This window comes from Nelumbo lutea, chromosome 6 (assembly GCF_056320005.1).
Source record: "Nelumbo lutea isolate HS-2025 chromosome 6, American lotus-T2T, whole genome shotgun sequence".
NCBI classification, from domain to species: domain Eukaryota; kingdom Viridiplantae; phylum Streptophyta; class Magnoliopsida; order Proteales; family Nelumbonaceae; genus Nelumbo; species Nelumbo lutea.
This window is the reverse complement of record NC_142689.1, coordinates 20,435,796-20,451,908: the sequence shown is the minus strand read 5'-3', so window position 1 is coordinate 20,451,908 and position 16,113 is coordinate 20,435,796. Positions and strand designations below refer to the sequence as shown.

Below are 16,113 nucleotides of genomic sequence, written 5' to 3'. Positions count from 1 at the left end.
GGATTCATGTCTGATTTGATGCTTCTCCAGGTAATGTTGCCACCTCCCTTGCACATTTCTGGAAGGCTTCGACCATCTAGGCCTAGTTTGTTAGTAATGCAATTCCATTTGCGCTGGTGCAAAAGTAAATTTTGATTTATTAAGTTTTGTTTTGAAATTTTGCTTTCATTTGTTTGCAGTGTAAATGAAATAAATTAAAACTTGAAGCAGAATAAAGTAAAACCCTGAAGCAAAAGTGAAGTAGAATTCACACACTTTTTCGATTTTTTACTTTCATGTATTTGTACTGGCGCAAATGAAATTGCATTGCAAACAAACAGAGACATTTTAATTTTATTTCCAACAATTTTGAAGAACAATGGTGTTGTTATTCAACAAATCATGATCTTAATTTGTTCTCCACAAATAAATAGCGTGGCTATATTTGGCCATCTTTAGTGAGAATGAGAGATGCGTATAAGAGATGGTTCCAAGTATCAGGAACACCAGCAAGACACCAATGGCTGCAATCTGTTCCCTTCTTCCCATCAAGGCCGTAGATAGATGGGTGCCCATCTTTTCTCAACTGTGACAGTGTTGTGATATCCAGCAAATCAACAGGATTGGACATCTTACTCAAGACATTCTTCACCACGGCTACCGCTGGAGGTGAACCCCCTGGGTAGGCAGACCCATTTAGAGGCTGTGTTTGCCCATTGCAGTTCATCTTGGGCTGCTCCCATTCGCTGCCACTGTTTATTTGGAATTCACATAGAGAGAAACATGAAGTGATATCAGTAAAAAGTTTTTATGATTCTAAGAGAAGAATTGCTTGGATTCAACACAACACAGGAATTCATCCCTGACCATGCATTCTGATGATCCTGTACATGTTGATGTCATGGGATATGCTTTCACCCAAAATTTCAAGTAGTTGAGTTTCAACTTTCAACAATGAAATATGATTGATAGACACAGAGACTCATATTAGGTTGACTTGCATTTCGGGTTTGATACAATAGTAAAATCTCAGGCTGAAAAGAATGAGAGGATAGGTTCAGAGAGAGAGAGAGAGAGGAAGACCTATTTTGTAAGTGAGAAATTGATTGGGAATGAGAATATGAGTTTCCAATTCAATTTGAAATTGGATCAGATTTTGAATGGACACAATATGATAAATTCCAATCCAATCCAATAATATAATGGTCCAATCCGATTTGATAAGCTTAATCAGATTGGGCCCAACCCAAATCTGGTCCATTGACAGCCCTAGGTCCGGATGGCTGGGAGCATTGAGTTGAACTTGGCTCAAGCTTTGTGTTTGCAATGTCCCTGCAAGGCAGTATTTCAAAACTATTGCCCCAAAATAGTTCTGTGGTTTCAAATGTCCAGTCAACATGATGCTAGTCCGGTCCTTCTTTAAAGAACATTGATTCTTTGTGCTTTAGAAAAGTAGCTAATACCCATTAGACCATTCAATGTGGTGGTAGTCCACCACAACCATTGACCACTTTGGATCTACACAAATTGCTTTAATTTCTTCTTTAATTCTAGCTACTTTTTCTCTTAAGAAATAGATTATTATATAATTACTAACAAGAGCCCAAGAGCATACTTGTAATGGGTAGGAGAAATGCCCTGAAAGAATACTTTTGTTATGGCTGGATCAATGTTGGAGTCGACCCATTTAGACCATGTTGTCAACCCTTTCTCAAAAGCAACCAAACGATCCATATCTTTGTACATCTTGTTTCCTTCTTGAATGTAGTCCCATCTGCAACACCAAAACCATTTGCATCGATCAATCACTCTCTATAGAACTATGTTAAGTTTTTAGTCCATAGCAGGCTGCAGATTCATACGGTTGTTTGCCTCCCTTGTGAACCCACCAATGCCATGTGTTAAATATCAACATGTCGACGCCTTTCCACGCGTCACCACCTTCAATGGAGTCGATCTTCAGAATTCGACCGATTTTTTCGGTCACTAAATCGACTAGGAATGCGGTGCGAGAGAGCATTACAGATACCCCATAACCCTGCAATTTTTTGTTTGCATAATGAGACTCTTTTTGCTCCCAAGAGTGTATGAGTAAAGAGTGTAAGTGAATTCAAGAATGGACCCAGCGTGTATGGTAGCAATGCAGATGTGTTATTAGTTTCCTATACACAAGGACCTTTGTTTTGATGAAGATGAAGGTGACATTTTTGTCTGTCCATGAATTCAGATTTTGCCGACACTTTGGTCCTCTCTTAAACTACTTAGTCTTACTGACATACCCATGCTGACCTTGGATTGGAATAAATCTTTGACAAGTCAAAATTAAGCTCCTTCAACCATGTTTTTTTCTCATTTAAATCAAAACATTTTATAAAGGGTGAAAAAAGGTTTTTGCTTTAAAAGTGGCAGAAATAATTACTGAATTCAGGAAAAAATAAACTAGGCCCATTTAGTGTACAAGTAATTTCCATGAGAGGCAATCATCTTGTCTGTGGAATTACAAAACAATAAGCAATTCAGTTCAGCAGGTTCAGAAATTCAGAAATTAGCAAAATAGCCACCCCTATAAATAATCAATAGAAATCAAGTCCGGACTCAAGTAAGATTGCAACTAGACAATCCAATACCTAAAGTATTGCCACAATCTTTTTTTCTTTTACTTTTCCTTTTTCCATTTATATAAAAATGACAAAAAAGTCTCATAAAAAAATTAAAATAATTAAAGTATGTAAAGTAAGGGATCCTAAGCTAGATATTACTTTAAAATTTAAAAAAATAAATAAATAAATAAAAGAAAGAGAACATTGACAATGGAATCCTCATTTGTTTAGTAAACAGTGATTTTATGCAACTCTTTGAAGAGCTCACACAGCATATATGGTGAGACCCATGAAAATACGACACATTATATAAAGAAATAGATGAGTCTCCAAGAGTTGGTCATTGGCTCATTGTTGTTTCTCTATTCTAAAGATATTGTCAAGGTTTAAGCATCACTTTATTTTAGAATTTTATGACCATTGTGGGTAATTGGAGCTAGGATGATTCATTGAAATGCCTTTTATCTTTCTTTCAAGAAAAAAAATGCTTTTTATCTCTTTCCAAGAAAAAACCATTTGATCAATAATTTAAACAATAACTTAATCTCATGAAAATTCATAACTACTAAAATGAATACAATACAAGAACAGGTGGAAAATAGAATATCATGGGCATTGTTTTGGTAATAGGAAAATACAAGGAAATAGCTTTCTTTGTCGCATGTTTTTGAAGTGGTATATGAGGAATTGTTAATGGCTCAGTGGTAAAACTTGTGTTTGGCTTCAAGAAAAATAGGGAGAGAAAAGCAGCCAAGTAGGGGTGCAACTTGGGTGAGCCTAACCCTAGTTTGGACTGACCCAGTTTGCAATTTTATATGGACTAGTTTGGATTTTCCGTCCTCGGCCTGGACCTGGGTCTAAGACTTTGTGTCCTTTTTTTTTTGGGGGGGGGGGGGTTGGGCCAGGGTTCATATCCCTTAGGTAGCCCATATCTGACCCAATCTTATTCCAACCTAAGCCCAATCCAACTATCACTATACACATCCATCCATACATATATAGATATGTATTTGACATGCACATATCATGTCAAATTTTAAAGTGGGCTCATTAACCAATCCAAACCCAGGCCAAGACTGAGTGTATCAAATTTCAGTACAAATTGGGTCCGGGTTGAGGTCGGGTTTGACATTGAGATCGGGCCTTGGGCCCAAATTTTACAGCTGGACCTGGGTTTACCATAAACCTAGCCCAGCCCACCCAATTGTACTCCATGACTAAAGAAGTTTAGGGTTCGTTTAGTTCACAATTGGAATTGGAATTGGAATGATCTCTTCCCATAGTTTGTTTGGTTCAGACAGGAACTGGAATTAGGGGTGACCAAATGGTTTATTTGGTTAAAAACCAAACCAAATAAATCGAAAATTTTAAATAAAAAACCAAACTGCAACTGAAATATTGAAAAACTGAAATTTTCGGTTAAATTTTTGGTTATTTCGGTTAAAACCGAGTCTCAACTCTATATATATTTTAATATATATATATATATATATATATATATATACATATATTAAAAAATATATTATACAATGTATATAATAAACTATATACTTTAATACATAATATAATATAATATATTTTATACATATTATATATGCATTATATGTTAATATATATTATAGACAATAAAGTTTGGTTAATCCGGTTTTTTCGGTTAACCGGATTTGTAAACCTAAAAACCAAAATCAAAATGGAAACCAAAATTTTACAAAACCAAAATAACCGAATCAAAATAACCAAAAATTGAATCGAAAAAACCGAAACCGAAATTTTCAGCTTGGTTTTTTGGTTTTAAACGAATAATGCTCACCCTTAATTGGAATAAGCTGGAATGAGATTTCATTTCCAAAGGAGGGAGAGGATATGACTATTTCCTCATATTGGGGAATGCCATTCCACCAGAAAAAAGGAATGGAATTCCAATTCCATCCAACCAAACAGTTGGAATTGGAATTAGAATTTCCAATTCCAAACCCTTATTCCCACGAGCCAAACGGGCCCTTAGTGTGTCCAAAACAGGGTTGCCAACTTGCCATTTCTCTTATATTATTAATATCCTGCGGAATTATAGCTAAGCTTGCTTCGTTTCGCCTTCGACGAAGAAAATGGCCTCTGATGGAAATCCGGACTCTTTCAAGGGGAGTGAAGAAGAGAATTAATGAAGGAACTGGTCTTTTGCCAGGGCGAAAGGTTAGTCTAACTAGCCAAGGATGCAGTTGGTCCAACCTTGGCCAATGGGCAGACTCAGACTGTGCCCCACATCTACACTTTCCAAGTTGGTCTATCTTAGAGCGGTCAAAGCAAATAAAAAGCACACCAAGATCTCAAAAGATGCATTTGGTAAGAATGTTATTTTTCTACTTTTAATTGGTTAGGACTTTAGGAGTGTAAAATAATTGTTGAGAATGCAAATGCAAAAAGTGAAGCGAATTTGTACTCAGGCTGAACCATTAATGGGAGCAAAATATACACTCAAGTTGTTGGTCAATATATATAGATGGTTCCAGCCTTGAGAATTGCATTTGCATCCATCACAATTAGGGGTGCAACTCAGGTTGGCTCAAGTTAGCATTTATATACTAGGCTTTGGGTTCGATCTGTTCAAAATTTGACAAAAACCCAACGCTAAACCCGCCCAAATTGCACCCCTATTGAAAACCAGACAACACACTATCAATTTATCAGTGCAAAAAAAATTAGTTTTGCATTCTTCAATTTGAACAAATTTGCATTCACTTTTTATACTCCTGGCAAACGCCCGCAAGTGCCTTGGTAACTGGTATGTGGGGCCAACCCAGTCTGGTTTTAACATGACAATTCCGGTAAACCGGTTCACCCAGGTCTGGTCTAGGGACTCTAGGCTATAAGCCTATAACTGAATGATCAAACGTATTTCCATTTCGTTTGGGATCCATCCAAACAAAGGATTGAAATTCTAAAACTGAACGAAATGAAGCTAAGGACTAACCGGCAATGTGAAGTTGGAGAGAGTGCCCATCTTCCTTAGCGTGTACTTTGCTTGTGGCACTGCAGCGTGAAGCATACATATCAGTGATTGCCACTGGTTCAGGCTTAGCGAGTCCCCCACGAACATGATCTTTTTCCCTTCAAACCTTCTTAAGAAATACTCTCCATTGAATCTACACCATAAAATTAACATCAGTTTACAACATCAGAATCCAAATTCGTCCAACGTCGGCTTTTGAATTCACTCGAACCGTTTAAGGGCTTATCAGTACAGGGTCAGCCGGTCCATCCTGTCCGGTTTGTTTTTTTATCCTATTATGCCCACATTCCCATTTCTCAATGATAAAGAGAAAAGGGTCGGATTTCAAGGAGAGATCCCTAGCTCAGATTTTCTTCTTTTTGCTCTTTTTCTTTCTTCTTTGAGATGGGTGGGGGGTGTTTCAGCTTTCAGGGCTGCTTCTAAGTAACCAACCATTGGACTGTTATCAGATGATCAGACTGATGGGAAAATACAAGGTGGGGCATAAATCTAAAATAGATTCCAATTATTGATGGCTTCCCAAGGCCAAGTGATCCCTGACTAAATCAAAATCCATAGAAGAAGAAGTGAGCAGAAGTGAGAGTGTTTCTGAGAGGTGGTGAATGGGTTAGAAGGGGCCTTACCTTGGCAAGTCGCAGGCGTTGGGCTTCCATCTGTATTTGAGGAATTGCTTATCAGCCCTCCCATTCCTCAGGCAGTCGAATTGCTTATCGATGAATGGACAATCCAAACTGTTGTAAAGAGGATAAGAATCATCAAACACCCAACTCCCTTGGAAGAGATCACATCCAGCTGATCTTATTCTGTCTACATTATCAATGTGTTCACGTTCTGCACTCGTTTGCTCGGCATATGATAAAATTAGCAAAACAACAGCAAAAACTGAGCTATAGATAAGAAACCCATTTCCCATATTACTTGATTTTCAGACTGCAAGAGCAGAGAATAACACTGAAAGTGGTGAACAGAAGAAACTCAGAAAGGGAGAAAGGCTTTCAGTGTAATATAATGAGAATGAGCTCTTGATCGATGAGATCTCATTGCAGTAACTTAGAAGTAAAACAGTAGAATGTGAACCAATGGGAGGTGAGAGGAAGGAGGAAACAGGGAGGAAGGACGTGGGTTGAGTTTGGTTTTGTTAAGTTGATGAAGACAACTAGAGAAGGAATATATATACACATATATACATATTTTGTTGTGGGTAGTGGGGAACAGCGAAACTGTTTATGTGGTTCTGCTTCTGTCGTGACGTAAAGGAAGTTTCTCATCATTACATGGTGCAAAATTGTATGGTTCTCATCCTTCCAAGCAAAGTCAGATTTGTTTGCTCCATTTTTCTTTTCTCTCGAATCTCAAAGTGCAGCTGAGTTAGGTTCTTTCTTTGGGAGAAGGGTTTAATAAAGAATAAAATAATAAATTAAGGGTTAAATGGAACTCCACTGGCACTGAGCATGGTTTTTAAAATCGACCCAGATCGAACCGGTCAGGGTCCGGTTATTGGGTCAAATGGTCCGATCGTTCAAATAAAAATAAATAAAAAATGGTCAAAACCGTTTGAACAGTTCGAACAGTTCAAACGGTTACTGTTTGGGTCAGCAATTTGTTGACCAAAATCAACAGTTTTTTGAGAAATCCCGGTTTTAAAAATAAATTGGAACCAGTCACCTAACCGGTTCCTGGTTTTTCCGGTTTGACCGTCCAGTCCAATCTGATTTTGAAAATCATGCCACTCAGTGTAATTGTATATTTGCATTGTATAACTTGTTTGGTTGATTTGCCTTAAATTGTTGTTAATTATTATATTTTAATATTTACCTTCAATTAATCTTTAGGTTCAGTTTGTTTGCGGGAGTACTATAGGAAGTAAAATATAAAATAGGATGGAGAGAGGAGGGTTAATTGGTAAGAAGCAAGATGATGTGGTCTAGAATTGATGTAGGAGGGAGGTGTTACAAATTTTGCACTGGTTTTTGAAAAATTGAAGTTTATGAGACAAAAAAATGCAAATTACAATTATAAACAAATAGATGCAAAACTAAATCAAGTGCAGATCTTCTACAAGGTTTAGATTTGCACTGCAGACAAAAACAGCCTTAAGCACCGTATAAATATATCAAATAATATTAGTTAAATTATTAAGGGTCAAATATAAAGATTATGTTTTAAAAGGATTTTAAGAGGTATAATAAGGTAGTACTAATTTGCTATTTTTAAAGATGACCAGTTAGGCTGAGTTTGAGAAGAGTGGAAATACAAATATGTACAATAAAAATACAAGGTTTAGAAATACCGAATACAAGGTTTTGCACTCTTCCCAAACTGAACCCTAGACTTTGTTTGTACTGTGTCATTTGCATTAGTGTAAGTGCAGGGGGTTGCAAATTAAATTTTGGTTTACTTTTTCTTCATATCTTGTTTATTGAAAAAGAAGAAAAAAAAGCAGCAAGTAAAATGATGTGATCTCCACTTCATGTGAAAGAGAATGGAGGCAAGGTGAAGGTCAAATTGTTTGAGATTGGAGTAAGTTAGGGAGCAAAGTGATGTGGTCCCCACTTTTATGAGACTGTTAATTAATTAAGATAAAAAGAAGGTGATGCAAATTTTGCATTAGGCTTTTAGATGCAAAGTTTTGAAACAAGTAGAAATATAAATCATAATTGCAAGGGAATTTGTCCAAAACTCACCATGAACTTCCAGCATTTCTTTAAACTCACCACAACTTTTCAAAATGTCTAAAACTCACCATGTCACCAACTTGACATTAAACAAGTAGACTGTTAATTAATTAAGATAAAAAGAAGGTGATGCAAATTTTGCATTAGGCTTTTAGATGCAAAATTTTGAAACAAGTAGAAATATAAATCATAATTGCAAGGGAAATTGTCCAAAACTCACCATGAACTTCCAGCATTTCTTTAAACTCACCACAACTTTTCAAAATGTCTAAAACTCACCATGTCACCAACTTGACATTAAACAAACTAATGGGTGTTAATATATTACTATTTTAACCTTCATAGAAAAATATAAAATATATACAAAATAAATTAATAGGTGTTAATATATTACCATTTTAATATTTAGACATGAAAAAAGGAAAATTTCAAAAAAATATTTTCAAATATAAAATACATAAAAATATAGAAAATACAAAAAAATATAAAAAATTATAAAAATTGCAAACAAAATAAAAAAAGTGTTTTCAAATTATAGAAACTATAGAAATTGAAAAACAAAATCAGAAAATAAAAATTGTAGAAAAAATACCAAAAATTATAGAAAAACACATAAATTACAAATAAATAACAAAAAATACAGGAAATTTTATAGATTGTAAAAAATAAAAAATAAAAAAACCAGAAATTATAAAAAACATTGAAAATTATAACAAAATACTAAAAATGCAAAAAAGAAAGAAAATTGAAAACTAAAAAAGACCATTTTTCCTCTAACTCGCCATTCAAGGGTAATTTGATCATGAAAATTGTTATTTATGCTGACATGGATACCTCTGTTAAGAAGCATAAATGGTGCACTAACAGAAGGTGAATTTTGGAAAATAAAACTTTACTAACATAATGAGTTTTAGACATTTTGAAAAGTTGTGGTGAGTTTAAGGGAAATATTGAAAACCCATGATGAGTCTTAGACAATTTCCCTAATGGCAAACAAATTGATGCGGGTTTAAACTGAGTGCAAAATTTGTATCTGGATCAGATCTAAATAGAGCCTTATTGATTTTTTAAAAGTATCTTATTTGTACAGTACTTACTAGAGTAATTGTGAGCATTTTAGAAAATCAAACTTTTTTTTTCGCTTCATGGGGCTACCCCTTGTTGGGTAGCCCATCCCCTTTCCTGTAACCCCCCCAAACCCCTGGTGGCAGCGGGATTTAATAATTAAGCAATTAAAGATGTAGTTGAGGCATAATAGAATGAAGAATTGATCAGGCCTAAGACTAAAATATATAGAAAAAAAAAAAAGAATAACGAGAAGGCATAAAGATAATTTCAGTAATGTTCGTATATATAAATTAAAAAACATGTAGGCAAATGAAATATAACTTATTTAGTTACATATAAATTGAGAAATTGTAAATTAATAATGGAAAAAAAACAAAATACATAAGATTAGAAATTAGTAGCACGCAAACTGAACAAACATGTAGTCACACTAACTGGGTTAAAGGTTGAAAAGTGCTTCAGTTTTCAAATTTCATTACTATTATAATCAAACAGAGAAGCTAATAAATAGAGGTTGAAAAGCATAAATGCTAGAGAAGCTATATGTGTGATTAATAAGTAATTTTGTTTTGTTTTATTTATTTATTAATTTATATGTGTCTGGTTATTGGGGGCCGGGGGCAGGGAGGTTACCACTTTAAGTCAAGCAAAAACAGTGACACCCGGGAAGAAAAATAAACAGCAGGCTAGGCTATGTTTGATTTTATGGAAAATAAGAGAAATAAAAGGTTGAGGGTAAGTTCTTTACGAAATTTCTGAAGAACCTTTCCTCAAATTTTTATTTGTTTCTTATTTTTATCAAACCAAATACAGCCTTAAATTTCTTAAATGAAAAATTAAGACAAAAAAGCGTTTTTAATTTTCTATATATCGATGACTTTATCAATATGGTGTTTATGGCCAATGTGCCTCACATACACCCTGCTCTCCCCCACTCCCTATTCCCCTGTAATGTGTAGTATGTAATATAAAAAAAAAAAAAAGGAAAAATCAATACGGTACTTGAATCCTGAATAATTTACAAAAAAAAAAGAACAAACTCTGAATAATAGAAAATTAATAAAATTATTGGAATAATTTGCCAAAATTAGTTTCCATTCTATAGAAAATCTCCTTCTAACATTTGGTTGTTTCATTGTTTGTGGGTCTAAGCCTCTTAGGTAGGGGCCGGGTGTCAATGGGACTGGATTTGGTCCATTCCGATCCAGTCCAATGTGAGTCCATTATAAATGGACCAAGTCTAATCCAGTTCAATGAATATTTTGGTTCATTCTGGATCGATCTAATTCAATGTTTGGACCATTCAATCTGTTCAAATTTGTCTTTGATTTAGATTGATTTCAATCCAAACCTGGTCTATTGGCACTTATATTCTTATCTTATTATATCAATAGACCAGATATTAACTTAATCCAATCCAATATAAATTTATTATGGACGGACCAAGTTCAATCCAATCTAATAAACATTTTGAATTGAATTGGTTCAATCTGATATGTCTTATTGGCCCGTCCAATTTGATTTTGGACTGGATGGGTCCAATTCAAAACCGATCCATTGACACCCTTACTCTTAGGTATGGATGCATGGTTGGCTTGAATTTTAGATTAATTGGAATCTTAAACCTGTTTGCTTACGATTGGTGACTTGAATTTATAGTTGCTTTGCAATATTTCTGCAAATGAGTCTGCATTTATCTGCAAATAAATTTAGTAATACTAAATATCTTAAAAAGAACAAAAAGAAAGAAAAAGAAAATGGTATACATAAATCATATATGAAACATCAATAATATCATGTACTTAGATATAATATGGAATATATAATCTATAATGGTCACCCTTTTAAAATATACTATTTTGATGTTTAATCCAATAATTACTATTTCTTTTCTTCAATTCAATGTATAAGAGCATTATATAGAAGTTGGTTCCAAGTATCAGGAACACCAGGCAGACACCAGTGGCTGCAGTCCATTCCCTCTTTCCCAGAAAAGCCATAGATAGATGGGTGGCCATCCTTCCTCAGCTGCGAAAGGCCAGTAATGTCAAGCAGATTGACAGGTTTGGAGATTTTCCTCAGCACATTCTTGATCACATCTAAGGCCGGAGGTGAAGCTCCTGGTCCTGGGTTTGTAGACCCATTCACAGGCTGCGTCTGTCCAAGGCAGTTTTTCTTATTCGGCTCATTCCACTCGGTGCCTCTGTTTCAGTCATAAGAGGACATAGGAAAACAATTGGAGGTCAACAAATATAGCAATACATGAATTTGATTATGAAATCCAATTCTAGCTATATAGTTTCAGAGCAACGATCGAGGATGCATGTAATGGTACGTGGACACCAACTTCAGTACTGCTTCGTATGGAAAACAAAAATGGGCCCTCAGTTTGAATATGCTTTTGCTTTTCAACTTTGGCCTATGGAAAACAAAAACGAGACAATTAATGTGTGTGTTGAACGTTTAATTGGTAAGAGTTGTTTTTAAAAGCATAATAATCTAAAGCAAAACGCGGTTTTAAGCCCCAAAGCATAAAGCCTAAGTGCATGCTTGGGAGGGCGGCTGAACTCTGAAGTATAGTGGCTCTTGGCTTTCCAAGGTGGGTCCCACACCCCAACATAGACAGCCCAAATCGGCTGCTGCAGCCTCTTTGAATGCCTTGTCCAGAACTTCATTAGCAGTTGAACCGGCTTAGCTGAATCTTCATCAGCTCAGTTCTCCCAAACAGGCCCTAAATTTGGGGATTTATATATGCTAGCTCTTTGGATTTAAAAGCATAAATCCTGAAGCTTATCTCCAAACACAATAAATTAGTAAAACTCTAGAAAATCTGTCCCTATGACAGAATGCCCATATCACTGAAAAGCAAGGCTTTATGCATGTCTGAGATTCAAAGTCAAAAGTATGTAATATGTTAGCGTTTCTATAAACCTTAGGATTTTGCTTTTAAAGTCTAAGAGCAAAAAACATCAATTTTAGGCTTTATGCATGCTTTGGGGCTTAAAAGTACTTTGGCTCAGATTGTTATGATTTTATCAAGGCTTAATAGTATTTTAGCCTCAGATTGTTATGATTTTAAAATCAACTCTTACCGAAGACTCGAAACAATTGTGTGCTCATTTTTGTTTTTCATGGTGCAAAGCTCAAAAACAGAAGCACATCCAAACAGTGGATGTTTGATGATCCTTCTCAAACGTAATCATACTTGGCACTTTTAAGAGGGGATTAGTTGTTAAGCTTTACATAACACAAATCAATCCTGATTTCCCTCTTAAACATATCCATAAAATCACCTAGCATACTTGGCACTTTCAAGGCATCCATCCATTCCATTATATATATGACAATACGTCAATACCTCATGTTTGCAATTAAAATTTCATACTCAGTGGTCTAAATGCATGGGAGTTGAAATAGGTTGACTGTAAATTCTCTGAGTTACAGGGTAAATTTGCAGTATGATTCACTTTTGCTTATGTTTGACAACATTGTATTTATACATGGATAAATGACAGAAAATATATTTTCCAATGCATATTTGCATTGATAATAAGATGTAAATATACATCAATAAAAAAGAAATAAATTTGCATTCAATTGGATTTTTTATAATAAAAAAAGGCATATGCTTTATTGGAATTTGTGTTTGCATTCATAACAGGAGGTCGGCTTCAGTGAGAGCAAGGTCTGCTCGTCTTCGAACAGCCTTTACAACCTTTCATTGGGAATGTCTCCATACTTCTGTGTTTTATTTAATGGGAAAATATTCTCAATGCAAGGCTATGATGGCTATACGAATGGACTTTTCTCTGAATGAATCCAGTTTCCCATAACAGCTAAAAGTCTATTAAATAAGAAGATAAATTTGTCAGTGCAAAACTAACCCAATTTTATAATTTATATGGGCTGTTTTACACTCTACATATTTGCATTCACTTTACATGAAAGATAATGGAGATAGGAAGAATGTGGTGTAAATTTTGTACAAAATAAGAGTGCAAATCATAATTACAGACAAAAGGAAGCAAAACTGAACCGAATTAAAATTTTCAATTTTGCACTGCAAACAAAACAGAGAGCTCTAATAAAGGGTCGGAGAAGCTTACTTGTAATGGGATGGAGAAATACCCTGAAAGAAGACTCTAGTCTTCAGTGGATCAATGTTGGAGTCGACCCATCCAGCCCAAGTGAGAAGTGCTTTCTCAAAAGCAAGCATACGATCCATGTCTCTGTAAATCTTGTTCCCTACTTCAATGAAGTCCCATCTGCAACACAAAAAACACTTCATCACCACCATCTGTTATTTGATTCATTTCACCAATCAACTCAAACAAACTGAGTCATAAATCAATAATCCCAAGGCTTTCAGGATTAGTTCTCACGGCTGCATGCTGCCCCTGCGGTTCCACCAATGCCATGTATTGAAGATCAACATATCCATGCCTTTCCATGTCTTGCCTCCCTCGATCGAGTCGAGTTTCAGAACTCGGCCAATCTTCTCTTTTACAATGTCTACCAGATACACATTGCGGTACAGCATCACTGAAACTCCATACTCCTGCAACACATTTTATCAACTTGCTTAGGCACACATACTGCTTCAAGTTGCCACGTGGGCCAATACAAGACAAAAAAAAACTTGGGCCCCACATGATCCCTTGTGACCTTGTCCCATTTAACCGACGAGAATGAGATTATCAAGTGGCTCAGTCAAAGGCCGAAGAAGTCCTTCAACAAGCCCCAATCAGGCAGAGACTAAAACTTCGCGGGCCCCACATGATCCTTGTCGCATTTAACAGATGAGATTATAAAATGGCCCAGCCCAGCCCAAAGGCCAACGTCTTCATGTTTAGTTTTTCAATGCAAGAGTGGTTGACGTTCATGATGGGCTCTTGTCTTGGGGTCTGGTGTAAATGGACTGGACAATCAACAATGTGTCTGGACTTTTCTGTGTTAGCACATTCTGACTCTGATGGGACCCAGTGGTTGAACTGAAGAACCGGTGACCCAGTGAGCTTTCCGGTTCTAACAAACACTGATTACTTATTAATGGAGATGTTTCAGAGGAAAGCAAGGTAGCAACCGGAAAAGTGAAGTTGGAGAGGGCGTCTTGTCGCTGGAGTGTGTAGTTGGCGTGTGGGACTGCAGTGTGGAGCAAGCACGTCAGTGATTCCCACTGGTTCCGGCTGAGCGAGTCCCCTACGAACATGATGCTTTTCCCTCTCAATCTCCTTAAGAAATCCTCACCGTTGAACCTTCAATATCGAATAATTTCATTCAGAATTTGTATGTAACTACTAATCTAAGTCCATAAAATGTACAAAAAAAAAAGAAAGTTTATAATAAGTTGCACTGAGTTGGGCCGGGTTGAGGTCAACCTTAATTCTACCCAATGTTTCGAGTTGGGTTGCCTTGGGATTGGGTTAGGCTCTTGTTGGGTTCAGGTTGGGTCAATTTCTCTACATTTTGTCAAATGTTAAGGTTGAAGTAAATTCAGTTTCAGCTTTATTGGAAAGACAGACATACAGACATGCATTTATGGATGTATAATTGTATATTATATACATATATGATACATGCTACAAATTATATACATAAATAAATATTTATATAAATATGAAGCCTTCAACCCTAATCCAATCCAAAGTCAATTCTAATTTATACTTTTCAATCCTAGAATAGGAATTTCAATCCGAACCAACGAAACCGGACTTTTTCAGGTTGGATTTAGACCACCCTCTTTGGCCCAAGTTAAAATGTTTCACGGTAGGCCCACAAATAGGGTAAATTTTGGATTGGTCCAGCCCATAAGGATGTTCCTCTGTCTCACTGCTCCGGAGTCCGGATAGAGCAACAACTCAGGTGTCAGCAACAGCAAGCAACGGTGTCTGTCTGTCTGACCCTCCTCCTGAAGTTGAAGCCCGGCCCAAAAATCCCACCATTGGGCTAAACTCTAAACAATAGGAAGAAGAAGAAGAAAAGAAATAAATCTACCTTAGCAAGTGACAAACAGTGGGGTTCCATCTATAGTTGAGATACATGTGATCCGGCCGGCCGTTCTTCTGGCAGGTGAACTCATGCTCGAGGAAAGGACACTGCGACGAATTGTAGAGCGGGTAGGAATCATCGTAGACCCAACTGCCTTGGAAGTAATTGCAGCCATTCGCCCCTTTTAATCTGTTGCTGATTAGTTGCCCATCATCATTCGCATTGGTATGCTGGAGAAGACAGACCAACAGCAGTAAAGCAACAGAAGCTGCAGAGGAGGAACTGCGATGGGACCAGAGACCCATCTATCCAATCTCGATCAGTTCTGGATACCCACCAGAAGAAGATAAACAAACAGATGGAGAGATGGGTTTTGCACTTTTACGTGGTTGTGTGTTTGGAGAGGAAGAATGAATGGTTTTTTATAAGGAAATGAGAGAGAGAGAGAGAGAGAGAGAGAGTCCAAATTTGCATTTTCGTATATATTTCTTGCACGGATTTTGTAGTATCAGATGAGGAAAGTTTGAACTGTAACGACACCTCACTCGCCGTGATCTGTGATACTCGGAGGGAGAGAGAGAGAGAGACCTAGTAGGATGGTCCTACCAAGTTTTCTAGGCGGTCTAGATTCGACAAGGGTTATGTCGTTATCACATTGTGAAATGTGCTGATCCTGGAGTAGTATCTTACCATGCTTACTTCCTTCAAATTGGAGGGTTTTGCCGTTTTGGTTCAGTGAGGGACCCTCATTTGAAGGGGCGCTTTTTTGCTGCAGATTGGAATCTGTTTAACATCT

The 16,113-nt window shown here is 36.4% G+C and overlaps 2 protein-coding genes across 2 annotated transcripts; both read right to left on the bottom strand.

Moving 5' to 3' along the window:
- Window positions 1-301: 301 nt before the first annotated feature.
- LOC148847807 (protein trichome birefringence-like 38) lies at window positions 302-6,740 on the bottom strand. Its single transcript, XM_088948020.1, has 5 exons — window positions 6,210-6,740; window positions 5,548-5,719; window positions 1,842-2,017; window positions 1,595-1,753; window positions 302-731 (listed from the first exon to the last, which is right to left on the bottom strand). Exons 1-5 carry the CDS (start codon window positions 6,497-6,499, stop codon window positions 419-421), a joined length of 1,110 nt encoding a protein of 369 aa, XP_088804146.1. The 5' UTR covers window positions 6,500-6,740; the 3' UTR covers window positions 302-418.
- Window positions 6,741-11,001: 4,261 nt separating this feature from the next.
- On the bottom strand, window positions 11,002-15,819 carry LOC148847806 (protein trichome birefringence-like 41). Its single transcript, XM_088948101.1, has 5 exons — window positions 15,324-15,819; window positions 14,413-14,584; window positions 13,712-13,887; window positions 13,436-13,594; window positions 11,002-11,532 (listed from the first exon to the last, which is right to left on the bottom strand). Exons 1-5 carry the CDS (start codon window positions 15,620-15,622, stop codon window positions 11,229-11,231), a joined length of 1,110 nt encoding a protein of 369 aa, XP_088804227.1. The 5' UTR covers window positions 15,623-15,819; the 3' UTR covers window positions 11,002-11,228.
- Window positions 15,820-16,113: the final 294 nt, after the last annotated feature.

What these genes read in the sequence shown, in the direction of transcription:
- LOC148847807 (XM_088948020.1), bottom strand. Translation starts at nt 6,499, where the DNA reads ATGGGAAATGGGTTTCTTATCTATAGCTCAGTTTTTGCTGTTGTTTTG. An exon ending in AACGCCTGCGACTTGCCAAG is followed by an intron (nt 5,720 to 6,209) that starts GTAAGGCCCCTT and finishes TTTATGGTGTAG; the next exon opens with ATTCAATGGAGAGTATTTCT. An exon ending in CACAAGGGAGGCAAACAACC is followed by an intron (nt 1,754 to 1,841) that starts GTATGAATCTGC and finishes TTGGTGTTGCAG; the next exon opens with ATGGGACTACATTCAAGAAG.
- LOC148847806 (XM_088948101.1), bottom strand. Translation starts at nt 15,622, where the DNA reads ATGGGTCTCTGGTCCCATCGCAGTTCCTCCTCTGCAGCTTCTGTTGCT. An exon ending in ACTGTTTGTCACTTGCTAAG is followed by an intron (nt 14,585 to 15,323) that starts GTAGATTTATTT and finishes TCGATATTGAAG; the next exon opens with GTTCAACGGTGAGGATTTCT. An exon ending in CGCAGGGGCAGCATGCAGCC is followed by an intron (nt 13,595 to 13,711) that starts GTGAGAACTAAT and finishes TTTGTGTTGCAG; the next exon opens with ATGGGACTTCATTGAAGTAG.